General features: G+C 45.0%; 1 protein-coding gene across 1 annotated transcript in view; it reads right to left on the bottom strand.

Moving 5' to 3' along the window:
* Positions 1-27,607, bottom strand: part of TRRAP (transformation/transcription domain associated protein) — a 141,852-nt gene extending 114,245 nt beyond the window's left edge. The window contains exons 1-22 of the mRNA XM_063314921.1: positions 27,527-27,607; positions 22,066-22,218; positions 20,388-20,437; positions 19,585-19,695; positions 18,494-18,598; positions 18,305-18,388; positions 16,567-16,623; positions 16,221-16,346; positions 15,848-15,925; positions 15,522-15,610; positions 14,526-14,622; positions 13,197-13,335; positions 12,115-12,193; positions 9,476-9,710; positions 7,905-8,232; positions 7,360-7,457; positions 6,989-7,183; positions 4,782-4,973; positions 2,404-2,569; positions 2,031-2,287; positions 1,354-1,554; positions 24-175 (exon numbers count right to left, since the gene is read on the bottom strand). Of these exons, the coding sequence (XP_063170991.1) occupies positions 24-175; positions 1,354-1,554; positions 2,031-2,287; positions 2,404-2,569; positions 4,782-4,973; positions 6,989-7,183; positions 7,360-7,457; positions 7,905-8,232; positions 9,476-9,710; positions 12,115-12,193; positions 13,197-13,335; positions 14,526-14,622; positions 15,522-15,610; positions 15,848-15,925; positions 16,221-16,346; positions 16,567-16,623; positions 18,305-18,388; positions 18,494-18,598; positions 19,585-19,695; positions 20,388-20,437; positions 22,066-22,165 (2,939 nt within the window). The 5' untranslated portion in view covers positions 22,166-22,218; positions 27,527-27,607. The remainder of the gene's footprint in view (positions 1-23; positions 176-1,353; positions 1,555-2,030; positions 2,288-2,403; positions 2,570-4,781; positions 4,974-6,988; positions 7,184-7,359; positions 7,458-7,904; positions 8,233-9,475; positions 9,711-12,114; positions 12,194-13,196; positions 13,336-14,525; positions 14,623-15,521; positions 15,611-15,847; positions 15,926-16,220; positions 16,347-16,566; positions 16,624-18,304; positions 18,389-18,493; positions 18,599-19,584; positions 19,696-20,387; positions 20,438-22,065; positions 22,219-27,526) is intronic.
* Between the last annotated feature and the right edge of the window lie 246 nt (positions 27,608-27,853).

Here is a 27,853-nt window from a genome sequence, read left to right on the forward strand (position 1 = left end):
AGGTAGAAGAGTAAGATTCTTACTTGGGATGTGCCAGAAGCTGATACAAAGCATGCTTGTTGTCATCTAGGCTCATCATGGCAACCAGGAAGCATTTGATGACTTCCCAAGCTTGTCTCCGATAGTAGGGCTCCGTGTTTGCGCTCTTCAAGCAGTCCAAGGCAGTCTCGATGGCCTAAGATGATGGAAGGAACCTCTCCTGGTCAACCAGTAAAAAAAAACCCAAAGTACCACAATACCGGAAAACAATAACAGAACATTTGCACAAGATGGGAATTCAATGGAAGATAGGCAGCGCATAGGCATACACTGCTCTTGCGGCAGGGTCCGCAGGGGCAGGATGAACACGGATGTCAAAAAGGACAAGATGGAGTTTGCGGCATGACAGTGCAGGCCCACCTCTTTTGTGCAGGGTCTACAAAAGGGACAGGGCTCACATTGCTATGCCACATTCACCCCCTTGGTGACACCCCACCCACTGGCGAGACCCCAATGATGGTTTGTTTAGTTTGGGCTTGGTGCGTTGAACAACCCCTATGGCTGTTGAGCACATGGTACCCAGCCAATGATGATTGATTCCTCAAGCTAGGTTTATGGCTAGCTATGGCTTAGAGCAGCCGTTCTCAACCTTCTGACCCTGGAGGAACCCTTGAAATATTTCTCAGGCCTCGGGGAAGCAACCCCTGCACATTCCGGCTCAAAGATAGGCCAGAAGTTACAAAATTATGACATTCGTTTCATGGGTAGGCCTGTCTATATGGATTAACAGGGCTCTTAAACTAAAAATAAAGAACGAAACTTACCTCTTGAATATGAAGGTGCCCAAATTTGAAATAATTTTTTAAATAAATCGTGATTTCCCCAGGGAACCCCTAGTAACCTCTCGCGGAACCCGAGGGTGCCACAAACCCTGGTTGAGAAAGCCTGCCTTAGAATGTTTTGTGAACCCAGTCCATGAGTGCTTCACTCCAGACAAAGGCTGACTTTTTCATCAAGAAAGGTTTCCCAATTTTCTGGTGACCCTAAAATGTCCTACCTGGATGCAGAATATTAATTAGTATTCTGCATCCAGGTAGAACATTTTATTTTAATTAGATCTGTGTATAAAGGCTGTAGGCTAGATAGGGTGCCTGCCTGCCTGCCTGCCTGTCTGTCTGTCTATCTCCACCCTCATAAGATGTGATGGCAAAATGGGTCTGTCTCATTCCAAGAAAAATGCTTCGGTCTCACCAGAAGTCAAATACGACTCAAACTGCAAGCAGCATTCAAGGCCACCAGGATCTACAGTATGTCTGAATGCAAGCTTTCAGGCTGAATACCCCTAACCCAGAAGGACCTCAAGGTAGGCATTACCTTCTCCATGGGGAGCTGAATTGATGCTTTACAGTCAGAGAACTCTGCCGTAATACTGGGCCCCTGAATCTCGGTCACCACGTAGTGCAATTTCTGTGACTCCTTCAGCATTTTCCTGTTGCTCCCACCAAATTTGCCGAGCACACGATAAGCCACATGAGAAATCGTCTCTGCAGGATTGCGCAGCGTCCTCCACAGAGCCTAAGAAGCAAGTGGGTAAAACGTGTACAGGGGCGGTTCAGAAGATTGTTGAAACGCTGGGCTTTCAAAACTCTTTGAAAACCGTTCTGGACTGTTACTCTTCAGGGCAGTATAAAACCTCCATAATAAATATATTATGAGAAATAAACAAAACAATGTACCGTTCCTCCGAGCTAGCGGGAATTCTTGCAAGTTACAGCTTTACAATGTTTTCCCTGTTATAATCCAACAGGTCTAAATCAGGCCAAGCTATTCTCCTTGCCTCGCTTGGACTAACCGCCAACAATTTGAACAGCAGTTGTGCGATGTCACTTTCCATCAGCAGCACCTTCCTCAAAAAAACTTTCCTCCTGTTTATCAGACCGTCTTCCACCTTGAATCACAATCTGAGAGCTGACCGGCGCAAAAGCAAAACTTTCCGAATAACCAAGCAAAGGCTGACCTCTACAGTCCCATTCCCATAATGACACCTTTACCTGCATCAGTTCAGCTCGGACGGGTTGAATATGATCGTACAGGAAATCTGGCTGCAGATTATCTACACACAGCTCCAGAGTGCGCAGACCCTGGCTAACCAGCGTCTGGGATCCATTTAAAGCTGATACCAAAGGATCCATCAGCATCGGTAGATAGGGAAGGAGGGAGCTGAGGCGAACTGGGACAGTCAAGCAAAGCTCAACAAACAAATCCTTCATGTGCTGCTTGTGCAAGCCACTTTGAAGCATGTTAAGACCTGAAGGGCAACAGGGAGCAAGAACAAAACATCAAGTCCACTACCAAAAACTACTGACCCAAAGAGATATATGGTGGGTAGGTGGGTGGATTTGATGAGCTTAGAGGTCTACTGACCTTGTAGTAAGTTAGGTAACAAGGGCAAGAATTCCTGATACAAGAGGTCATGGCTTCCTCCTCCGATAGATCGGAAAAGGGCTCTGAGAAGCAAGAAGTAATTGTAGGGTTCCTTTGCTGTCTGTGCAAGTTCCATGGAGCTGTTCACTATCTTGTGTAGATGTGGCTGAAAAACAGAAAGGAAGATTGGGGGGGGGGGGATGAAGGTGCTGATTATTTACAAAGCAAAAAGCCAAAAACGTTTTCAAGTAATTGGTCTGGGCGTGCTGCTACTCCTTGGCTGACAATTTCAGCAAGACAGAGCGAGCTAGCTGAATCCTTTTAACGCTACATTATTTAATTAATAGTAACTGACAATGTGGTTATTATTCAGCATTATTAAATCTAAACTGTACAGCAATGTATTGCCCTAACTTCTCATTTTCCTAATATAAAGACATTTCAAAAATTAATAGGGAACACATCCGTTGATTATACTGGTTCTATAGTAACGTTGCTACCTGATTTTTTTTTCAATTTTAGTTCACTTCAATCTTTATTATATAAAAAATTATTTCTTGCCTGTGTAATCACTGTTGCATTTTATTACTGTATCTTAGTTACTGTACTTCCCCCTCAAATTAAAAATATGCTCATGAAGTTCCTTTTAAGCGGTTCAGAAGGATAGATGAAATTAAGCAGACATTAAACGCAGTTGCGTATTAAGCTTAATCAAGATTTTTTTTGCTCACAATTTGTTAACAAATCACAATGGTGTGGTTCACACTTGTATAATTAAGCCATAAAAATGAATCATTCTGATATTGTGGCTTAGGCTCATATTTGAACCAAGCAACTAAATTAGGTTGAGCAGAATGTATTCTTCTGTCCTTACAATGAAGCTCTGTTGTTAAAAAGAAAAAAAAAAGGGGAGGAGGATAGGAATATGACAGATCTTCACATTTTTTGAGGTCTTTCCCCCCCCTTCTAATAATCTTAGTGCTCTCTTGAATGCACTAAAAGTAATCAGGAGGTTCAAACCATTAGCATTAGATAGTTAATCTGCAAATTAATGCATCCCCATCACCGTAGGAGAAACAAATTAAGAGCACTGAGTTACACCTACAGAAAACAGGGGGAGGAGGCCATCTGACCCAACCAAGTAACAAACTCCAAAATAACTGGGTTTTTTTTTTTTTATTAACATCTAAAGGCCCAGCCTTGCTCCACTATTGGGGAGAATCATTTTCATCGCTCAAATTAAATTGTCTACTCAGGGCCATACATCAATTCTTGAGAATCAAATAATTTAACAGGCATGGAACGAAGGCAGCAGTATATCACGTCAGTGAAATTGGATCTGCCTTTTATACAACCAAAATGACCTTGATTCAGGAGGCTGACTTAAAAAAAAAATAAAAACACAGAACGCAATTCCACGGAAGGAATGCTTTACACATCTTGGATTTATTTGCAAGACAGGAAGCAGTGGGGTTAAGCAATTAACCCGCAAGTAATCAGGACTTCTTGGCAGTTGAAGAAATGTTCCCTATCTCTTTAAATATACACGGCACGTTTGTAATTCAAAAGAAAAAAAAATTACCAAGTGCAGTAACACTAGATGTGAAGCAGACTGGCACATGGCGGCTAAGTTAGAAATAATTATTCAGACGCACTTGAAACAAGCTTCCACAACATGTTCTCCATATATGCTGGACTATAACTCCCATAATCCCCAAGAGAATCTGACAAGTACAGCTTAGAGAAGACTATCTAACAGTTTTGAAGGGTTCATTCGTTTTTATTTTTCCCTCTGGCTTGCCACAAATTGCTTTTGATAGGTCCACCAACACCTACATGCTATTTTCTAACATCAAGGTAACTTGCAAGATGTTCTTGATTTAATCAACAGCATGCTGCATATTCCTTCAACAACCATGCCCTAAATTGTGCACTGTAGACATTTTTCCTACACTGTTTTTCTTCACTGGCTGGAGTCTGCCATGTTTTCTGATTCCAGGCACCATCACGTGCTCTTCTACAATGGTCCAAGGATTCCTCCCTTCCCACAAATCCCTACAGACATGCTTATGAGATTAAAAAGGTTGTATTATTTTGGGGTGCTCAAGCACCTCACAGGTCTTCAAGAGAGTCCACTCAGTAGCCACCAAAACAAAACAAAAACAAAACCCAAATTAATTTCCAAGCTCCTGCTCCTTCAAAGAGGCTTTCTTTGGAAAACTCTCCCATCCCTGCTCTTAGATGTACAAAACCACCATTTTTTTGGACTCCAACTACGATTTTGAGGTTGGCTTGGCTTCTGCACCAAGGGAATTGGTCGTCCTCGCACTCGACACCACCAAACCCATTTCCTGCATCTCCATCTCTCCAGCGTTTACCTTCAGCATCTGCTCGTTTTCGGCGGCGAAGAGCGAAACCGAGCCGAAGACCAGCTTGAACAGTTTGAGGTAAAGGTTGGACAGCTCCACGTTGGAGCCCATCTCAGGCAAACGGTCCAGCAGGTACTCCACCAGGATGGTGGCAAACAAAGCTGAAGTCGTAGGATTGGCCAAGAAAGAATTTGCGACGATCTGTCAACATACAATAAAGAAAAAGCAATTGGGACTCATTGCCCCTATGACTGTCTCTAAAAATGGTGTTGTGATGGAAAGTGAGGGTGACCTTGAGGAACAGAGGGGGGGGGACGCTGCCTAGGGAACGATCAGATAAAAGGAAAGGGCGTCCGAGAGAGGGTAACGGTCTAAAGAAGAAAGTTAGGAAAGAAAATGTATAATGGGGTATCAAATGTCTGTGGGAAATGTTTACAGGGTGAAGGAACTTCCTATCATTTATGGTGGGCCTGTGGAAAAGCTAAGAAATTCTGGAATCAAGTATGTATTATTATTCAAAAGATTCTCAAAGTGGACTTACAATTGAAACCGGAGCTGTTTCTCTTAAGTCTGATGGACCAACGGTTTGAGAAGCAACATGGAACTCTGTTCTTATATATGATAACAGCAGCAAGACTCTTATATGCCCAAAGATGGAAGGATGCACAAATTACCTCAATGGAGGACTGGATGATTAAGTTGATGGAGCTGGCACAAATGGCTAAACTGACAGCACCGATAAGAGAAAGCACCGTGACTGGATTTGTTTCTATCTGGAAGCTGCTCTTGGACTATTTGCTTGTAATGCAGAAAAAATGAAGTTTTGATTTTGGGCTTTGATGATTAAAAAAAATAATAACAGGGAGGGCGGGAGATTTGCACTTCCAGACTTGCAAGATTCTGTTGGACTAATTGTACTTTACTGTAAGGCTATCTAGCTGTGTTTCCTGTGTGGAATCAACACAGGACCCAAAGCACAAACAATCAAGGCTGACCGCAGTCATTACTGATACAGGGCGCACCAGAGGGGTCCTCACCAAGATGGTGGGTGCCTCCCCTGCAGACAAAAGAAATGCCCTGATATTTATACATTACAGAAAAGGAAAGGATGTAAGTGTACATATTCATATGATGGTGCAGGCACAGATACATATTCATAAGCAATAGATCTCAAGTTACTTTCTGTCCTACTTCTCTACTCTGAAGAAGGCCCCTGCCTTAGTGGGAAGAAGGGAGGGACCAAACTTCTTGAATATGGGGATTCGTGGGCTGCTCTAGGAACGTCCTGATAAAAGTTAGCAAAATCTGCAGGAGCTGGTGTGAGAGAGCCTCCAAGGTTCTTGCCACCTACCTTCATGTTTCAATTTGGTTTACACAGGACCATTCACCTGAAAACTTATTTTTCTCACACCTGTCTTGTTTACCTGGAAGAGCTGACAGTTACTGAATGGCAAATTCAGCTGCTGGGGGAGAAAGGCCAACAGGAATGCCAACATCAATGCTCCCATCCCTTCCAAATCCCTTCCAGGGTGACTCCCAAAAGCAGAAGAGGAAGCAGTAATGTTAAATGCCTCTCTTGAATTTATTCTGCCCCACTTTCCTGATCTGCTCTCCCCCCCCCCCGCCTGTAGAAAAAAGAAGGGTAATAAAATAGGCCAGCTCCACAGAGGGCACAGGCATCAAAACCACCGTGCTTTGCTCAGGGTGACCAGACCTTGCTCCACTTCCAGAATTAGGTCATCAGGTAAGCCATGGATAAAGAGCTTCCATGGTTCTCCTCCTTTTAAGACTGACCTCTCTTCTCCTTTGGAGAACACCTAGAGCAGCTGGGACACATAGGGTGAGACCTTCCTAGTTTTCCAAGCACCCTCCTGCCTCCTCTAGTGATTTTGCTTCGCTGATGTTCTGTTCCCAATTGCAGCAAAGGGCAACCACAGAGAGCTGTTGCCTGCCACAGACCTTCCCAAGGAAGGCTGATAAGTGGCTATTTTTAGACCAGCAGGATGTGGATCTTCCTTAAAGAGATCTCCCCACTTCAACAATTTCCATTTCAAATCGTGAGGTCCACAGTCCCCCCTCCGGTGCACAGCCTCCCTGCAACCCTGAGCACCCATAAGATGCCACGGCTGTTATAAATCAGCCCTGGAGGAGAATGTGTGAACCCTGACGCCCAGTTGTACGGTACACCTTACTGTCAAGTGCACAAAACATACTACCTGAAGGGCATAGTTCTTGGAGATTCTCTCAACCATGTAAGGGACAGATGTCTGGAAGATTTCTTTAAACGTCAGAGGATTCATCATGGTGAAGACGCCGGCAAAGTGCTCCAGGACCTCCTTCTCCTCCTTCATTCTGACCGTCTGGCAGTTGGCAACTCGAATGTACGTCTGCCCGTTTCCAGCTATTTGGACCTGGGAGCAAAGAACACATTTCAAAGAATTAAAATACGGTCCTTTGCAACTGCCCAAGCGTTAACTGGAAAACACAGAGCTTGAGAAGAAGTAACTCTTCCAAGGGAAATGGATTAATCATCTTCCAAATCACATATAAGCCACATCTGTGCTGATACAAGGGTCCCAACAGGTACCTGATAAATGTCCAACGCTTGCATGGCATATTTGACCAATTTTATATAGATCTGGGTCTCTTTAGGTTGCAGCTGCTTATTAGGAATGAACTGGGCTTCTAAAACAAAGATGACAAAGAAGAAGAGGAGAAATAAGAATTACTGAAACCAGAATTACTTTTTACTGCAAAAGATCACTCGTTTGTGTAACAATAAAACATTATGGCTGCACCATTTATTCAATTAGCCAGCGTGAGTGATTAATTTATTTAGATAGTTCAAAGCAATAAAAAGATGCCCCTTCCAATTAGGCAGACAGCAGACATCTTACAAGAGGCATTCTGCTTTCTCCCACAGAGCGGAAGGAATGCCTCTTTGAGAAGATGCTTGCCGTAACACGTCTTTACATCCAAGCACACGACACAGAAATGCCATTTGCCTGTCAGCATGCGTAAGTTAATGAAACAAAAACACAAACTCCCGTTCACAACTTCGGTTTAAAGGTCGGTGATTGGGCTGCAACCTGAAATACTTTTTAAAAAAGGGTAAGTCTCAGTCAACTTTACCCCCAGGAGCTTTACAAGACGTGATGCCCCACGTAATGGTCTTGACGCCACAGACTAAGGTCTTCACCAGGCTTCGACAGTCGGTGACTTGAAAGGTCTGTTTGTCTTCCTTCTCCTTCTCCCCTTGCTTCTCAAAGACAGGTCCTGAAGCAGGGACTACAGGGGTGGTGGGGGCAGGCGAGGGCACCGTGACCGGAATTGTGTTTCCCCCTGCTGGCGCACCAGATAAAGCTGCTTCTCCTGCCCCCAGCTCTGACTGTGGTTTGCACTTTTTAAAGATAACGGAAAGTTGATAACGGGCAATGGTGTGAAATTTCAAGACAAAAACCTGAGGAATTAGAAAAAGAGGAAGGGAGATCAGGAGTAACAACTGCACCAGACTGCCAACGGAGCTACAGGCAGTCCTTGACTTACAACCATTCGTTTATCAAAGTTTCAGCGGTGCTGGAAAAAGTAACTTGCAGCTGGTCCTCGCACTTATGACCGCTGCAGTGTCCCCGCAGTCATGTGATCAAAATTCAGGTGCTTGGCAACCAGTATGTATATATGACAGCTGCAGCGTCCCAGGATCACATGATTGCCATTTGTGACCTTCCAACCCAAACAATCAATTGGAAACAATTGATTCACTTTACAACCATCAAGACTCACTTGACCCGTTTTACGACCACGGTGATTCGCTGTACCAAAAAAGGTCAAAAATTGGGCGTGACTCACTAAATGACTGCATCGCTTAGCGATGGAAGTTCCGGTCCCAATTGTGGTCATAAGTCGAGGACTACCTGTATAAAGAAGTGGCTGGAATTCCTGCATCCCTCTTGCTATCCTTCAGATACCTGCTCCCCCCTTCATTGCTGTAAATGTTACCTTCCTTTCGGAGTCCTACATCCCTCCTATTATTGCAACTCTTCCTCCATTACGCTATCATTTATTATTCTATCCCGGCAGACAAACAACAGTTTGTACCGCCAATCAACTTTACAATTCTCACCGTCACTCCATGAACCGCCATTAACTGGATGTATTAGCAGACTGCACGTTTGCCTTTTTGAATCAGCCAACTGCAGCCTGAGCTGAAGCATGATCGAACCCAGGGCTTCCCAAACCTGGGCAAATGACCCCAAATTGGGTAAAGGTGCTTGCTTTCTCTGGGGAACGACAGACCAACCCGTTAAATTGACGTCAAGTGTTTTACCTGCGTTGGTTAAAATGGACCAATAACCAGCTTCGGGCAACGAAGGAAACGGTTTGGGAAGCGCTGACTGAACCCAACGCTGTCAAAATGGGTCAACCTTCATCGGGATTTCAGGCAGCAACCGTTCCCCCAACCCCACCCGCAAATGCTGGGGATTGAACCCAGGGTCTTGTGGGTGCAAAGCTCATGTTCTACCCCTGGCCCGTGACGCGACCTTACCTGTCTGCCCGGCGTAAGGACCCCCGCATTTCCATCTCTTCGTTTTTCATTCCCGTTCTGCCCCCCCCCCCCCTCCAATCAGAGCGACCCCGTTTCTGAGCAGCGACATCATTTCGGGCTCTTCCCGCTTCTCACTCCCACGGGCAAGCCTTCCTACCTCCAACATCCGCATGAGGATGTCTCTGCCGTTTCCGTTTTCCTGTTCGCTCTTGGACCGAATGCAGTCCACCAGGTTTAACAAAAGCTTGCACGACATCGTCTGGATGCTGCTGGGCAAGGACTCGTCGTCAATATTCTTGGCAAAGAGCTGGACGGCCAGGGAGAGATCGCTGAGGGGCAGATGCTGGCGGACATGGTGGACCAGATCGGCCAGGGTGCTGTACGCAAGGGGCCTGAAACGGAGAGAAGCGCGCTGTTTTGGAGGCGAGGGTTACGCATCGTAAGCTTCCGCTTTCCAGACAGAGGTGTCCAACAGATACGAAGGTGGGGCAGGAAGCTGCCTGTTTTATTTTTCCGCAGAAAGCTTTCCATCTTTAGACATGCACGCGGTCATGATACAGAAGTGCAACCTTAAGTCAAACTGGGCAACACATACATACCAAATTTTAAAATTAAAGTGTATACAGGCAGTCCTCGCTTAGCAACCATTCATTTAGTGATGGTTCGGACTTGTGATGGTGCTGGGAAAACCTATTTATGGCCGGTCCTCAAGCTTACGGCCGTTGGAGTGTCCCCATGGTCACGTGATCACAATGTGGGCACTTGGCAGCCAGTCCGCATTTATGACCAGTGCAGCATCCCGTGGTCATGTGATCACCATTTTCAACCTTCCCAGCCAGTTTCTGGCAAGCAAAATCAATGGGAACCACGTGATTCACTTAACACCCACGTGGTTCGCTTAGCGCCCACAGTGATTCGCTTAACAACCACTGCAAAAAGGCCATAAAATAGGGTCAGATTCACTTAATGACCGCTCCACTTAGCAAATGAACTTCTGGTCCCAATTGTGGCCGTTAAGCAAGGACTACATGTAATTAACGGGGGAGCGAAATCTAGGACGCATTCCTCCAATCTACTCCCACCAGGACCCTTCAAATAGATTACAGGTTCCATAATTCCCAGCCACTGTGGCCAAACAGATGCTGAAAGTCAAGGAGATGGGAGTTTTAAGTATGGTTTAAAATCTGGGATGATTCTTTCCCCCCAAGATCTTTTACAAATAAATCCGTTTAAAAACCACACTAGGCATGCTAAAGTGGTTTTGGAATAAACCCTTCATTTTTAACAAGGATGGTAACTTCAAACCTTCCAAAGGTTGATTCCAAAGAATGCTGATTCCAGACCGATCAAACACATGGAGCCTTCTTTCCCAACTCGCAATACCCGGCTTCAACTCCTCAGGAGTATGGCCAACATGGGCATCTAGTATTTCATCATTCCTAATAACTCACTGAAAGAAGTAGAAGCACCACCCATAGCTAGATGTTCAGCAAGCCACCACGTTCATCTTGAAAGAGAGGGAACAGACTCCATACCATCCTATTTTCTCCTCTGGAGGGATTACTTGTACATTTGATTTGAGGAAGGGGTTTCTGAATTTAAGCCCAGCTATCTCTGCATGGAATTGAAGCCTATACGGACATACTTATTTGAATGGGCTCTCCTTAAGCAACCAGGAATTCATCATGTTTGGGATTCCCAACCAACAACCCAAAACAGAATCCAGAATTCAACAGCTTCTTTTCCTCCCTTGGTGTTGATAGGCACAGAAAAAAGATCTGCAATAAAAGTCTCATAAACTCATCAACCTTCTGAAGCATGATACTATTAGCTGTGCCATCCATAACAAGCTGCTATTGCCGCACTGATGGTCATCACCATTAGCTAGTTGCATCATGACATCTGATGCAAGTATGTTAAGTGGCAACATGTGATGATGGGATCATGCATGCATCGTAATTTGCCTTTCCCTACAGACACCTATGACTCTTCTACATGACCACTAAACGCCTCTAAGTAATAGCACCCATTACTGTCAGCCTTGCCAAGTAGACCAGACAGGAAATACAACCAGATAAGCTAATTCTACTTTATTGTAAAGCTATGTTACCAGAATCTTGCATATCTGAAAGTACAATTCTCTTCCCAGTCTCCTTTAGAGCCCAAGAAACTAGGGTCGGTCCCTTCTGAGCCTCTTGCCCTGCCTGCTATCCAGCTGTGGGCTATGCTGTCTCTTATCTGACCGTTCCTTTGGCAGCATCTCTCCCCCATCTCCTTTAGAGCCCAAGAAACTAGGGAGGGTCCCTTCTGAGCCTCTTGCCCTGCCTGCTATCCAGCTGTGGGCTATGCTGTCTCTTACCTGACCGTTCCTTTGGCAGCATCTCTCCCCCATCTCCTTTAGAGCCCAAGAAACTAGGGAGGGTCCCTTCTGAGCCTCTTGCCCTGCCTGCTATCCAGCTGTGGGCTATGCTGTCTCTTACCTGACCGTTCCTTTGGCAGCATCTCTCCCCCATCTCCTTTAGAGCCCAAGAAACTAGGGAGGGTCCCTTCTGAGCCTCTTGCCCTGCCTGCTATCCAGCTGTGGGCTATGCTGTCTCTTACCTGACCGTTCCTTTGGCAGCATCTCTCCCCCATCTCCTTTAGAGCCCAAGAAACTAGGGAGGGTCCCTTCTGAGCCTCTTGCTCCACCCATTGTGCAGCTGCGGGCTGTGCCCTCTCTTACCTGACCGTTCCCTAGGCAGCATCTCTGGGCCTAGTCTCCCAAGGCCTTTCCCACACACCATTACAATTACACACCTGAGAGTTTCACGGGCCGTGTAGCCGGAGCCTATGAGTATGGATTCATCAAACAATTTGTCCATGCACGGGATAAACTCTGCAACAAAAATTTGAATGAATACTGTAGTGAAAGCAACAAGGATTATTAAGATGTTTCAACTAACTTAAGCTGGTAATACAAGGGTCACAGAGGAACTACTTCCATGTGAAAACATGCTGGCTGATGGCACCGGCTAGTCAACACTCCCTTTTCATCCTTCCTTTCCCCCCTCAAGCCAGACTGAATACAAAGCAAAACCAAAATTTTCCCCCATATTATTTCATCCGCTCCAGAATTTTCAGCTGCTGCTTCTAACAAGCCACGAATTACAAGGCCCAGGGCAAATTTTCTCTCACAATCAGGGCTTTTGAATTGAGTGTTATGCCGGAATTTCCCTTCTGAAAGCTCTGCTAGGTAACCAGCATGTAAGAAAGGTAAGAAGGAGACATACATACAAGACAGTTAAGAGAAGCACATCTCCTGTGAGAATGTTGGGATAAAGTCCTTAGTTATTCCCTGGGACCATCCAAGTATCTCAAGAGCTTTAAAAGAGAGATATCTGAAGTTTCGCTTTAAGGTCCACCAAAACCATGAAGGGCTGCCTCACCGGGCAGAAATCCGAGCAGTGTATGCAATGAAGAACGAGGAGGAGGAGGCTGCAAATGGATAATGGATGTGTTGAATTTCTACCTGCCCCACTAGTATAGGAGGTGGAATTTGGGGGAAACACTATGCCTTGTACAAATGCACAGGCCACAACTGCACCATCATCATCCTTATTAAGTGATTGGGGAAGCTGACCCTGGAACGTCTGCCTGGAACCATCCCCAGGGTGACTGGAGAAGCCCACAACACTGAGCAAAATCTTGCACGTGGCTTTTAATAGAAGACTGCAAACTTCCCAGCAATTGTAAAAACCACCCTTGCAGAGATCACATGGCCTTAACAAGACCACCCATGGGATGGCCCAGCATTTTTTAAAGCAATGGCATCCCACATCTACCTATCGCCGTTTCCCCAACACTGCGGGCAACTATCTAAACGGGGCAAAAGTACGTACGGCTCCTCAGGTCCGTGGTGAGAATATGTTTGGCCGCAATGAGAAGTTCCTTCCTCAGGTGAGCTGTTTCGGCTGGACAGTTGGACAGTAACTGCAACATTCCTTTCACCATTTGCTGAGAATACTTAGCCACCAGCTCCTGGCAAAGTGAAAAAAGAAAAGACAATGCACCTCCATATTATAGATATAACCTCCACTGTTTATATCCCAAGGAAGAGTAACTTAGAGGAAGTGTAAGTAAGACTGACTTTCCATTGTGCTGGATTCCAAACAAAGTACAGGGACATGCCTGGCTGGCAATGACAAGAACTGTTGCCCAATGCATCCCGAGGCCACCAACTTAGGAAACAATATCTCAAGCCGCCTAGATAAGCAGCAGAAATGTGTAGTCATTCCCATGATTTCCTTCTAACAGAGGCAGCTTCAACACCTACCAATCAAGACCCCAATTTCCTCCTAGGAGGTCCCTATATAAACTATCTCCGTGGAAGTATCTCCAAATATTTTCTGGAGTTGAGGTTGAGAAGACTGATTTGGAGAATCTGAAGGAGGACCGTGGAGAGAGAAGAGGGAGGAGAAAATGAGACATTAGATTGGTCCCGACTGCCACAGCCTTCCAGAAAGAACTAAGGTTTGAACTATTCCAGAGGGCACCAACATTACTGGTCACTGTTAACTATGAGGTGCTACGTAAATATCATGGAATATACTAGATTGTCAACTTATTATGACAATAGAGTGTTACTTTATAATTATCCTGTAACGTGGACATTTTAGTGTTTGTTCCATGGATGTTTTAATGTCTATCATTTACTATGGACATTTACTATTTCATATTCATTGTGGATGTTCTGTTGTTCTACACTGTTACGTGGACCATGGAGATTTAACTGCTGTAAGCTGCCATTCATCGACATGAAATTTGCGGCGTACAAATTGGAGAAACCACTAAAAATATCTGCTTCCTCTCCTTGACCCATTTCCTCCAGCCTCCGGTAGTCCTCAAGATTTAATCATCACCACCTTTAATATGGCCACTGACCAAATTTCAGCATAGTTCCATGACTAATTTCCCAGGGATAAAGGGGGAGAGAAATTTTAAAAATGGCTAAGTAAAGCTGCACAGAGTAAAAGAGAACAAGTTAGAAGATTAGAACATAGGACTATTCTAAAGTACATAAAATATATGTTATCTAAGATACATAAAAGAAATACAGTGCTGGTTTTTTTAGTGTTGGCTCATGGCACCCAGTTAAGACATTTTGTCTGGTTTCTCCAGCTTCTGCGGATCGTTGCCATCCAGTTCCTCAGACCTCTATCACAGCTCACCTGATAAATTCTTATAATGTAAGCCAGGAACGACAATGTTTTGATCTGCGCAGCAATGAAGTCGGCGTATAATTCCTTATTGTAATTTTTATTCTGCCTGAAAGTGGAAGGCAGACTTTATCAAAACAACTATTCATTGGCTGTGTTATTTCAGCCAAGCACCCAGGTATTCTGCTCCCCTCCCCGCAAAAAATGCCTCTCCTAAGAAGGTGCTTCTTGTGGCACATATTTGTAACCCCTAAACACAAAGCAAGCTCCTTGTTATGAAAAATTCTTTTCTCGCATGCATGCTTACTTTCTTTTTAAAAAGGTAATCTTCTCAATGTTCGCATATTTGTTATGAAAAAGAAAGGCTTAAAAATGGCCCTGTTTTGGGGGGGTGGGGGGGGAACTACTATATTCAGTGAGGATTACTCCTAAGTAGTATACACAGCCCTGCACTCTTAAGGTAGCAAAATAATATTCAAAAGTCCATGATACCAAAAGCTTACATCTCAAACCAGGATGGGGACCCCCAAAATCTTGATCCCACACGAACCCCCCCTTTGTCACCAACCAACTGCAGTGCTTCATATGACAAATAACTGTTAAACCCATGGAAAGCAAGGATATGGCCTGTACCTAGTTAAATAAGGCGACTGTAATTAAATTACATTCAATTTTTGTCCTGGCCTGTCCCTTTTTGGATAGAACTCTCAAACACAGCCTTCAGCTTGAAATAAACAAACAAACAAATAAATCAAATCTTGCCACTCCCTGCCTTAAAGACTACAGATTTAGGAAAACAGCTTCCAATTCAAGGAGGTTTTGGAAATACATCTCTCCGTCTTAAGATGTCTAAAAACTGTGGTGCCTTTTCTTGCTGTAACTAATGGGGTTTCTCTTCTGAAATTTGATGCTGGATTGGTGGAATCTGTTCCCCTTCGCTCCACATCAGCAGCATGCATTTCCTTACACAGTTCAGGATTTGTTAAAGGTTTTGTTCCTGATGCATACCTGGCTTGGTTGGACACCTGAATAATTATAGTATTCATGATCAAGGGCACAAATTCTGCTACCACGTTGTGAATATTCAGTTTGTAGAGCTAAGAAAAAAAAAAAAACAAAAAGGTGTGTTAGGGGAGGACAGCCACCAACTTTTCTTTCCTTTCCTTTTTCCGCCTTTAAGTAATTTGAGAAGAATAGCAAAAGTGTTCAGAACTTGACGAGCACGAAATTACAGCTATTATCTCTGATGGCAGAAAGAAGAAAAAAGTGCCAGAGCGTTTGCTGGAAGTAAAGAATGGGACTTGAGACGTGGCTGAAAACAGTTTCATACGAACCTGATACATGAGGACGACAATTATGGGAAGTTCTGCTAAAACTTTCAAAGAAAGCGAGCCACGAGGAATGACTGCGTGCTGGAAAATAAAAAAAAAATGTGCGCTGAGCTTTGCAAGGCAGTAATGCATTAAAGGCCCAGATTTGGGCCGTGAGGTTAAAGAAGGCCTGTTTGTGGATTTGTCTGGTTTGTATCAATTAACGATGGATCAAGCCTAGACTGTCATTAAATAAGTAATCTTTTCTTGCATATGTTCTGCTCATGTGACAGTGGTAAACAGCTGGCTTTTCTGACACCCACAAAAGACTTACAAGATTGCAAGGGACAGAACTTAAAGTCAGAGATTTTCAAGATGTGCCTTTGCTTGTACCCACCGATCTGGTCTCGCTGTCATCTCTCTCCGGATTTACTTTCACTACAATTGTCGTGATCAAGCCCACCATTTCTGGGGTAGGGACGGTGTTCTCGGGAACGACCTGCGGGTTCTCGAAGTATCGATTCTGGGGTGAGAAACACAATCGAGACGTCACCCTGGCTGCAGGTCGCAGGCTGCGATGTGAAATTAACTGGAAGTGATGGGTCCTGGGATAAGGGACTCTTTTAGGAAAACTGTAGAGAAGCCACTGGGGATTCAGTGACACTGGATCAAGACCAAGGGCTTCCCAAAAAAAAAAAAACTGTGTAGAAGAAAAGCAGTAATGCCATCAACACATTACCTACCACTACTTTTGGTAGTTCCTTATAAATCTGTTTCACAAAATCCAAGAAGTGATGGATCTGTGGAAAGGGGGAAAAACGTATGAGAAACCTTATTTTGAAATCTGAATCCCAAGAATTCTATTCTTGCGAGAAGTCAACTGAGCCCCAGGATCTGCTGCCTGAGGAGCCCATAAGGGGAGACCTATCGTCCACCCAACCCAACTAGAGGAGCTCAGCTAGGCTCCAGGTTCTCTCTAATCTTTTGCCTTCAAGCACAAATAATCATCTGTAGGGAAAAGACATCAACAAAGCCCTCTCCTCTCAGAATCTGAAATGGAGTAACTGAGATACTGTCATGAGCACTGACGGTGAGCAGGAGGGGGCCCCTATCCAGGGGGGAAAACGCACGCTTAGTAGAGAGAGTTTGAGCTGTCATTCAGAGAGACACAGAACAGACCCGGCTTGACTTTTGGGGTTTATCTGTCTGGGTTTTCCCACGCTTCTTCAGTTTGGTAGGATTTTCTGTCTACTCTAGCAGTAATAAAACACGAGAGACCTATGCCTCATCTCGGCGTGGTTCCTGCCTGTCAGGACAGATACAGGTTTAATATGGATGGAATATGCTTCAAAATGGACTGCGTTCTTATTAACGTTAAATAGTAATATGGACGGAATACGCTTCGGTATCAATTAGGCCTTATTGCAACAGCTCCTAATTCTCAGCCTGGGGATAAATGGTGGTTTGCAAGAGAAATGCAGCTGTCCCTGGTACACAGCGTGTATGTTTTTCTCACCGGCATCATTTTACACCATCTGTGAAACTGCGTAATTTTCACCATGTGCACACTATGTAACGGATATAACAGAAATTATTTGCAGACAATTATACAAACGATATCCATTACATAATGGCCCAAACTCCTTCAGAACTTCATCCCATGCTTTCCATTTGCACAATTTGTCCAGCTGCCTGAAGCCACCCAGACTCTAGGGGGCTTAGAGAAATTTAAGAGTTAAAAGGAGGACTTGAATCGAAAATTAACTTTTGATTAAAATGCGAAACTAAAAATAGTACGATTAAGAAACAACATCACCATATACTTCAGTGTACACAGAAAAGTGATGCAAGTTGCATTTAGCAGGTTCTATGCTTTGCATAACAAGGATTTGGAAAAGGTTTTTTATGATGGCCTTGGGGAGTCTACAGGAGGGAGGAGGAGGAGAGGAAAAAACTGCCCTATCTTATATTTGGCGATCTAAACATTATTGCTCAGCTTAATGAGAATTACTTCCAAGCAAGCACGTAAAGGACCAAAGCTTACACTCATATATTTTAATATCCCAAACCTTCAAACTCTTTTGGTTCACTAGCCAATAAATTGGTTAAAGCAGCAAATTCCTTTATAACCATCGTTTTAAATTTTCACAAACTATCCACGCAGATCCACCACTCTTCCTGTCATTAATCTAAATTCCCCACATAACTATAATACTCCAGGTGTGTCCCAAACCTCTCACACATTTACCAAAAAGGCACAACGATTTTCTACATTAATTCAATCTGATTGGGCAAAAATAACACGGGGAGCAAAAAGTGCTACACATCACACTCATGTCCGCTGCCCAGAGTCACTTCTTATGAGATGGGCAGCCATATAAATTTGGTAAATAAATAAAACCTGATAATTTATAAAACAGCCCATCAGAAAGTATCTCAAAAGCCCCGTAAGTTAAAAACTTTTGCCAGAAAATAATTTACCTCTTGTGTGATTGGTGGCCGGAACTGCTTGTGAAGTTCAATGATTATCCTCAAGCAAATAAGAACATTTTCTTCATTTTCAGTCTAAACATGGGGGGGGGGGAAGGATTTATTAAACAACGGCAAAATCCAGATCCCCATATTGCAAGTTTGGAATAAGATGCAGAGAATATTGCCAAATACAGTTACCTCTAGAAATCTAAACATCACAGATAAGATATTTTTTGTGTGAGGGCGCAGATGTTCATTGGTTGGTATTCTATGGATTATTTCCAGAACTAATTTTCTCAGTTGCTGCAGAAGGGGAGAGAAAAAAATGGGGAATAGACTCAGCTTTGAATGATAAACTTGTATGTGTTAAAGACACAAATTAAACACAAAAGGCACAAATTATAATGCTAAAGGAAGCTGTGCGTTGTCTGCAAATCTGTTAAATTCATTAACAGCTTAAGCAAGATTTTACATTAAAAAAAAAATTAGGTAACATGTAAAAATGCACAATAATCAAGTCCAGCTAAGCAGGGCCAAATCCCATTATCGTTTCAAGGAGACACACCAGGAATTCTTAGGGTGGCAAGTAAAATTGGGAAGTTCAAAAAAAGGTCTCAGAAGACGCACTAAATCTTTCATATTACTGCCACGAAAATTACACGGAGTAGAACTCCATCAGAAGCAGGCCTTGTCTTTTAACAGAAATTTCACCTTCCTTCCAAGATTTAAAATGATGGCGTACGTATTTCACAATAAGGATGGCCAACCAGTTTTAAGTTTACAGGTAGCCCTCGCTTAACAACCATTCGTTTAGTGACCATCCAGAGTTATGAGGGCATTGAAAATCTGACTTACGACCGTTCCTTGCACTTACGACCATCACAGCGTCCCTGCGATCACATGATAGTGATTCGGCCACTTGGCAACTGTGGCACATTTACAGCTGTTGCAGCATCCCACAGTCATGTGACTGTCATTTTCCACCTTCCCCGCCAACTTCTGATAAGCTAAATCAACAGGGAACCACGTGATTTGCTTAACGATCACATGGTTTGCTTAACGGCCATGGTGATTCACTTAACGGCTGCCACAAAAAAGGGGAATAAAATCGAGTCCAGATTTGCTTAAGGATCACTTAGCAACTAAATTCCAGTCCCAATTGTGGTCATTAAGCAAGCTGCTTTGAGGAAGAAGGACGTCTGCTTGGTCTTTAGCCAGCTGCTTGAGAAAGGTCCATGGAAGAGACTGAAGGCCACCCCTGCTGAATAAAGAATTATTTCAGAGGATACCTGTGCGGGTTTTTCCTGCAGGAACTGGACTTCCCCGTCTTGGAGAAACGTAAGGAAGCGAGGGATGATGTGTTCCAGGAATGTGGAATACTGAGGAGATGAGGTTACATTCTGGTAAGAGAAAATAAGATTTTAAGCACCAGGCAGAGGAACGCTCCAAGCTTTACGGTCAGTCGCTTACCAAAAACCCCCTGCTGCTGTTAAAAGGGACCAGGCCAGAAACTCTTAAAACAGCTGACACGCACACAGCCTGCCAAGCCATAGCACCAGAGAACAAAAGGGTCTGAAGAGACCTTGGAGATCATCTAGTCTAAACACCTCAACACCTGGTTTGCTTCACCATGCTGTGCTCTTCAGCCAGGTTTGGAAACCACAACGGCTTGCCCAAGAACTGACAGAAGGCCAAAATGAAGCCAACCACACAATGGCTTAACGCAACCTTGGGCAAACTCTGACGACCAACCACAAATCCTTGGTCCTAAGTCCATTTCCGCCTACCCTTAAGTGGAGCAGCCCTTTCCCTGCATCCCAGTCTGGAGACTGAGACGTCCCTCAACACCAGCACCCGCTTTATCACAAAGAGCCCCCGCATCTCCAAGCAATCCTTCCAGCAAGGAACAACAGGGATGCAGGAAGCCGTCTTCTTCTTAGTCAGATCTTTGCTTCAGCTCTTCCAGCATACGTCAGCAAATCTCCCAGCAGCTTCCCAGGTTTCTGGTAGAACCTTTCTAGCCAAGAAGTGAAGCTCCTCCAACCCAGAATGGCCCCAATATTCAGACCTACCAAGCATCCTCAAGCGTTACCTCAAAGTTTTCACTGACTTCTTGCATCATCTTCAGTTTCGTTTCATCGGCTGCAAAGCAAGAACAAAAGGCAGGGGATTAAATACCTCTGAAGCGCGGCAGAAAGGCATTGTCTGGACTCCCTTGAAGAAGCAATCAGATCTTATCAGTTTCACTCTCATGACCCCTGTGTCAAGCTTCACACATCACAACTCCCAGCCATGCACCTTCACACACATTCATCCCCAGGCACTCACACCCAAGTTATTTTTGTGGGGTTCGAGGAAGACAATGCTCATCATTTGCTTCTTCGTTAGGCCTCCAGGCATGCCCGAAATTTTTTATGTTTTTATTTATTTTCTATACCGCCTTTACTACATGGCTGCATCCAAACCTGGGTTTGTAAATTGTCAGCTGCCCTCGCGTAGCATTCTCTCCCCTCTCCGGTGCGAAAACGCAACTGAGCATCCAATTTGTACCACTGTGAAGCCAGGTTTCTCAAACTCTGGGCCATGACACCAACACCACCCCCAAAAAAGATAATCAGCGACTTGCAGGCGGTGCCCCAAACATTTTAACCCAATCAGGGTTTTGCAGGCAAAATGGGAGGGCCATCAAAACCTTGTCCTGGTTTTGTTTTGCCTGCTTCGTCTGCAGGCTTGCCTGGCATAACAGGAGCAAGTTGTGTCATCTACACAATCCCGCGCTGGGCAGCTGTGCTACTCAAAAGTTTGAGCGTTCCTGTGATGGATGGAATTTAATTATGAACAGCAGCATTTTTCTTTCTCAGGCAGCTATAACCCCAATAAAGTCATTCAATCCATTCAGCACAAATTGTTTCAGCGTTTTAGCAGGTGTGGTACAGGTAGTCCCTGACTTACGATCACGATTGGGACCAGAATTTCCATCGTAAGTCATTGCGGTCATAAGTCGAGTCACTACATGACCGGACCCGATTTTACAACCATTTTTACAGCAGTCGTTAAGTGAACCCGGCTTCCCCAATGGGCTTTTTTTTTTGCTGGGAAACAGCAAAAAATGTCACAAAGTGCAATCACATGACCATGGGACGCTGCAGCCGGCTGTAAATAGGAGCTGGTTGCCAAGCGCCCAAAATGCAATCATGTGACTGCGGGGGGGGGTGCGATGTTTTGCGATGCTCGGAAGTGCTTTACAGGCCCTAAAGTGCCCTTGCTGAGGCTGTCGTAACTTCGGACCGTCGTTAAATGAACAATTGTAAGTCGAGGACTATCTGTATTGCAAAGCTGGAGAACCAGTGGACTAATATTGCTTATAAAATTCCATCTTCGCCATCTACATTTTGCACTGTGTTTTCTGACCCTGGCATTGTTTTCTGCTTTCTGGCTTCTTCTGCTCAGAAAAGGGAACAGCAGTCAGGAAGCATGTCCTAAACTGCTTTCATCTTACTGATAACCCAACATTCTGACGAATCCTGGCTTACCACTTAGTGCTAACAGGCTAGTGGTCAAATGAGGACTTTTATTACTGCCCAGGCTTAGCAGCAGGTTACTAAAAATATATATATATTCAGGTTCAAGAATTCACAATTCCGTAAGAATCCACAGGAGAGGAAAGAGTACGCATTCCGGAAGACAACCCACAATTTGCAAACCACGATCCACACAAAAGTTGTTCAAAGTCGGCGCCAACAGAAAACGAGCGCCAAAAAGAAACTTACGTGTGTTCGCATCAGTGAGAGCCGCCACAAACTGGAGGTACTTTTTCATCAAAGTGGTCTGGTCGACCACCGTGGGCCCTTGGGCTGAAACAAACGCCATTTCACTTCTGAATGGATTTAGGGGGCAACTGAAGAGTTCGAGAATCAGCCTGCCTACAAGAAAACGAAAAGCAGCGCTGGCTTAGCATCTTGACCCAGATCCCGGGATGCTGCAGGCTGGGTCTACCCACCACCCTCAGCCAGGGTTGGCTTTTAAATTGCAAAGAGAAAAAGAAAATGATATTGAAGAGGGAAATACAGTATCAATGGACAGTGTGGCCACACAAAAAACATTTTATTAATACTATTCTGACTTCAGCAAAGGATCGTTACCTTGTCGTGGTGCTGGAGCTTGAGCACCTCAATGATTTCATGAGCTAAACCGTGAAGGGCCACTCAAGACGGGAAGGTCATGACAGAGAGGTCAGGCTAAATGCGATCCCTGGGGAAGGTAATGGCAACCCACCCCAGTATTCTTGCCATGAAAACTCAATGGATCAGTACAACCAGAGATATGTCGGTATACCATTGGAAGATGAGACCCCCAGGTCGGAAGATGGTCAAAATGCTACTGGGGAGGAACAGAGGATGAGCTCAACTAGCCCCAGACGTGATGACGCAGCTAGCTCAAAGCCGAAAGGACGGCTAGCAGCCAACGGTGCTGGTGGTGAACGGCGAATCCGATGTTCTAAGGATCAACACACCATCGGAACCTGGAATGTAAGATCTATGAGCCAGGGCCAATTGGATGTGGTTATTGGTGAGATGTCAAGATTAAAGATAGACATTTGGGCGTCCGTGAACTGAAATGGACTGGAATGGGCCACTTCACATCAAATGACCACCAGATCTACTACTGTGGACAAGAGGACCACAGAAGAAATGGAGTAGCCTTCATAACTAATAGTCAAGTGGCTAAAGCAGTGCTTGGATACAATCCAAAAAACGACAGAATGATCTCAATTCGAATTCAGGGCAAGCCATCTAACATCACAGTGATCCAAATATACACCCCAACCACAAACGCTGAAGAAGCTGAAGTAGAGCAGTTCTATGAGGATCTGCAGCACCTACTGGACAACACACCTAAAAGAGATGTTATTATCATCACGGGAGGCTGGAATGCTAAGGTGGGCAGTCAAATGACACCTGGAATTACAGGTAAGTATGGCCTGGGAGAACAAAACGAAGCAGGACATAGGCTGATAGAATTTTGCCAAGACAATTCACTCTGCATAACAAACACTCTCTTCCAACAACCTAAGAGACGGCTTTATACATGGACTTCACCAGATGGACAACACCGAAATCAGATTGACTACATTCTTTGCAGCCAAAGGTGGCGGACATCTATACAGTTGGTAAAAACAAGACCTGGAGCTGACTGTAGTTCAGATCACGAACTTCTTATTGCACAATTTAGGATCAGACTAAAGAGATTAGGGAAGACCCACAGATCAGCTAGATATGAGCTCACTAATATTCCTAAGGAATATGCAGTGGAGGTGAAGAATAGATTTAAGGGACTGGACTTAGTAGATAGGGTCCCGGAAGAACTCTGGACAGAAGTTGGCAGCATTGTTCAGGAGGCGGCAACAAAATACATCCCAAAGAAAGAGAAAACCAAGAAGGCAAAATGGCTGTCTACTGAGACACTAGAAGTAGCCCAAGAAAGAAGGAAAGCAAAAGGCAACAGTGATAGGGGGAGATATGCCCAATTAAATGCAAAATTCCAGAGGTTAGCCAGAAGAGATAAGGAATTATTTTTAAACAAGCAATGCGCGGAAGTGGAAGAAGACAATAGAATAGGAAGGACAAGAGACCTCTTCCAGAAAATTAGAAACATCAGAGGTAAATTCCAGGCAAAAATGGGTATGATCAAAAACAAAGATGGCAAGGACCTAACAGAAGAAGAAGAGATCAAGAAAAGGTGGCAAGAATATACGGAAGACCTGTATAGGAAGGATAATAATATTGGGGATAGCTTTGACGGTGTGGTCAGTGAGCTAGAGCCAGACATCCTGAAGAGTGAGGTTGAGTGGGCCTTAAGAAGCATTGCTAATAACAAGGCAGCAGGAGATGACGGCATCCCAGCTGAACTGTTCAAAATCTTGCAAGATGATGCTGTCAAGGTAATGCATGCTATATGCCAGCAAATTTGGAAAACACAAGAATGGCCATCAGACTGGAAAAAATCAACTTATATCCCCATACCAAAAAAGGGAAACACTAAAGAATGTTCAAACTATCGAACAGTGGCACTCATTTCACATGCCAGTAAGGTAATGCTCAAGATCCTGCAAGGTAGACTTCAGCAATTCATGGAGCGAGAATTGCCAGATGTACAAGCTGGGTTTAGAAAAGGCAGAGGAACTAGAGACCAAATTGCCAATATCCGCTGGATAATGGAAAAAGCCAGGGAGTTTCAGAAAAACATCTATTTCTGTTTTATTGACTATTCTAAAGCCTTTGACTGTGTGGACCATAACAAATTGTGGCAAGTTCTTAGTGGTATGGGGATACCAGTCATCTTGTATGCCTCCTGAAGAATCTGTATAACGACCAAGTAGCAACAGTAAGAACAGACCATGGAACAACGGACTGGTTTAAGATTGGGAAAGGAGTACAGCAGGGCTGTATACTCTCACCCTACCTATTCAACTTGTACGCAGAACACATCATGCGACAAGCTGGCCTTGAGGAATCCAAGGCTGGAGTTAAAATCGCTGGAAGAAACATTAACATTCTCAGATATGCAGATGATACCACTTTGATGGCTGAAAGTGAAGAGGAACTGAGGAGCCTTATGATGAAGGTGAAAGAAGAAAATGCAAAAGCTGGCTTGCAGCTAAACCTCAAAAAAACCAAGATTATGGCAACCAGCTTGATTGATAACTGGCAAATAGAGGGAGAACATGTAGAAGCAGTGAAAGACTTTGTATTCCTAGGTGCAAATATTACTGCAGATGCTGACTGCAGTCAGGAAATCAGAAGACGCTTAATCCTTGGGAGAAGAGCAATGACAAATCTCGATAAAATAGTCAAGAGCAGAGACATCACACTGACAACAAAGGTCCGCATAGTTAAAGCAATGGTGTTCCCCGTAGTAACATATGGCTGCGAGAGCTGGACCATAAGGAAGGCTGAGAGAAGGAAGTTAGATGCTTCTGAACTGAGGTGTTGGAGGAAAATTCTGAGCGTGCCTTGGACTGCAGGAAGATCAAACCAGTCCATCCTCCAGGAAATCAAGCCAGACTGCTCACTGGAGGGAATGATATTAAAGGCAAAACTGAAGTACTTTGGCCACACAATGAGAAGACAGGACACCCTGGAGAAGATGCTGATGCTGGGGAGAGTGGAGGGCAAAAGGAAGAGGGGCCGACCAAGGGCAAGATGGATGGATGATATTCTAGAGGTGACGGACTCGTCCCTGGGGGAGCTGGGGGTGTTGACGACCGACAGGAAGCTCTGGCGTGGGCTGGTCCATGAGGTCACGAAGAGTCGGAAGCGACTAAATGAATAAACAACAAATTCTAAGTTGTATAAGGGGCAGGATATCCCCTTGGGGAAGATAGATGAGTATCTGAGAAAACAAAATTTACTGAGAATTACAGATGAACAAAGACAAATTATGAATGGACTCGTGACGATAAGGTCAATCACAGAAGCAATTAGAAAGAGTAAACCAGGAAAGGTGCCTGGACCAGATGGACTCTTGAGTTTGCATTATAAATGCTTTGAGGATGAACTTTTACAACCTTTACAAAGTACAGGTAGTCCTTGCTTAACGGCCATTCGTTTTGTGACAGTTCAAATTTACTACAATGCTGGAAAACCAACCAGTCCTCACACTTACAACCGTCACTGCTTTCCCCACAGTCACATGATCATGATTTGGGTGCCTGGCAACTGGTTCGCATTTATGACCATCACAGTGTCTTGCGTTCACCATTTTTGACCTTCTCGGCTGCCTTCCGGCAAGCAAAAAATCATTGGGGAACCACATGATTTGCTTAACGACCACCTGGTTTGCTTAACACCTGCAGTGATGCGCTTAACGACCACTGCAAAAAAGGTCACAAAGTCAGGTCAGATTTGCTTAATGACCGCTTCGCTTAGCAACCAAAATTCCGGTTCCAGTTGTGAAGCAAGGACTACCTGTACAATGAATTCCACTCTACAGGGAGAAAAGATGCCAGAGACTTGGAAAGAGGCTAATATAACATTAATACCTAAAGAGGCACCAGAATTGACTTCAGCAAAGAAATTACAGGCCAACATCATCACTGAATAATAAGTATAAGTTGTTTACACCGATTTTAGCTGAAAGACTGATAATAATCTTGCAAGAATTTATTCATGAGGATCAATGTGGGTTTTTGCCTAAAACACAGTTGAAAAACAAACGAATCTCAAAGGCTTTAGGAAAACGCACTGGTGTAGCACTGCAGCCCTCAAAAATAAAAGGTTAGAGGGTTTTTCTAAAGCCTTTGAGATTCATTTATTTCAAAACAAACTCTGGCTTAGAGCAGCTTCACCTCTCCAAAGTGAGCCTTACTTCTGGACAAGCCTGCTTTAGTCTCAGGCTGAAAAAGCTGAGAATCGGTGTTCTGAGGTTAAGACATCCTGAGCTTCAGAGGACAGCAGACGTGCCCCGAACGGCCGAGACGGAGCGCGGCGTTGCCCTTGAGCTTCTCCGCTGCTCTGAGACAAAATAAAAGCCTCCGGAAGAGAGGCATTTCGGGTTTCTGCTCCGCATCGTGTTGGAATAAGGATCTGGGTACTTCTGGCAGGGGACTGGAGAAGGGGCAGCCAAGGTAGAGTCCCCACCCAGCCGCAGACGCTGCTTGGGTGACCTTGGGCCAGTCCCAGCCTCCCTCGCAGGGCTGTCGTTGCAGGGAAAAAAGGCCACTACGTCCACCGCCTCCCGTTCTTGTGAAAAATGCAGGTGATCGATCCAAGGCATCCGCGATGTGTAAAAGGCTCCGCGCCCCACTTCAGAGCGGAATCTATCCTACCCTCATCCCACCCCTCAAATGCAAGCAACCATTCCCATCACCCACAGCCGCCCTGGCTCAGCACCCTTGGAACCCCCAGCTCGGCAGCCCCAAACTTGGGGCGACTCCCCACCCTTTCGCCGCAGGAATAGAGAGGCGGGAGGACCACCACCCCTTAAACGCCCAGCAGGGCTGGGGAGGATGGGAGCGGCAGTCCTCCGAAAGCAGAGGGCGCCCGGTTGGAGAAGCACCCCGATTCCACCCCCCTCGCAGAACCCGAATGCCAATCTCGTCTCGCCCCGGGCTGGCCACGCCCACCCGCCACGCCCACTTTTGTGCTCCGCAAGGGGAGGGGAAGCGTGGCTCCCCTTCATTCTTTCCTGCCCCCGCCCTTCCCGGGCGCGCCCTCTGCCCGCTCCTCTCACCGGCCCGGGCCGCGCCGGCCCCCTCATGCCCGTCTTGGCGGCTTCCCGAAGCCCCGCCGCAGCGGCACCAGAAACCCGGACGCCGCCGCTCTGGCTCCGCTCCTTCACCTGCCCGCGGCGGAAGCCTTTGGCGGCGCCACTTCCGGCCCTTCCTCCTCCCCTAGAGATAAGTAAGAGTGGAGAGGGGCGTGCTGCCGTCACTTCCGCCGCCATCTTAAAGCGCCTTCCCAGTTAACCAAAGAGTTAAGTACGGTTAGGAGGTGCCCCAGAGTTAAGAATAGAGGCGGATAAAAAAACAGGAATCCAAGAAAGTGTAGGAAAAGGCCA

The sequence above is a fragment of the Candoia aspera genome, chromosome 14 (genome assembly GCF_035149785.1).
Source record: "Candoia aspera isolate rCanAsp1 chromosome 14, rCanAsp1.hap2, whole genome shotgun sequence".
Classification (NCBI taxonomy): Eukaryota; Metazoa; Chordata; class Lepidosauria; order Squamata; family Boidae; genus Candoia; species Candoia aspera.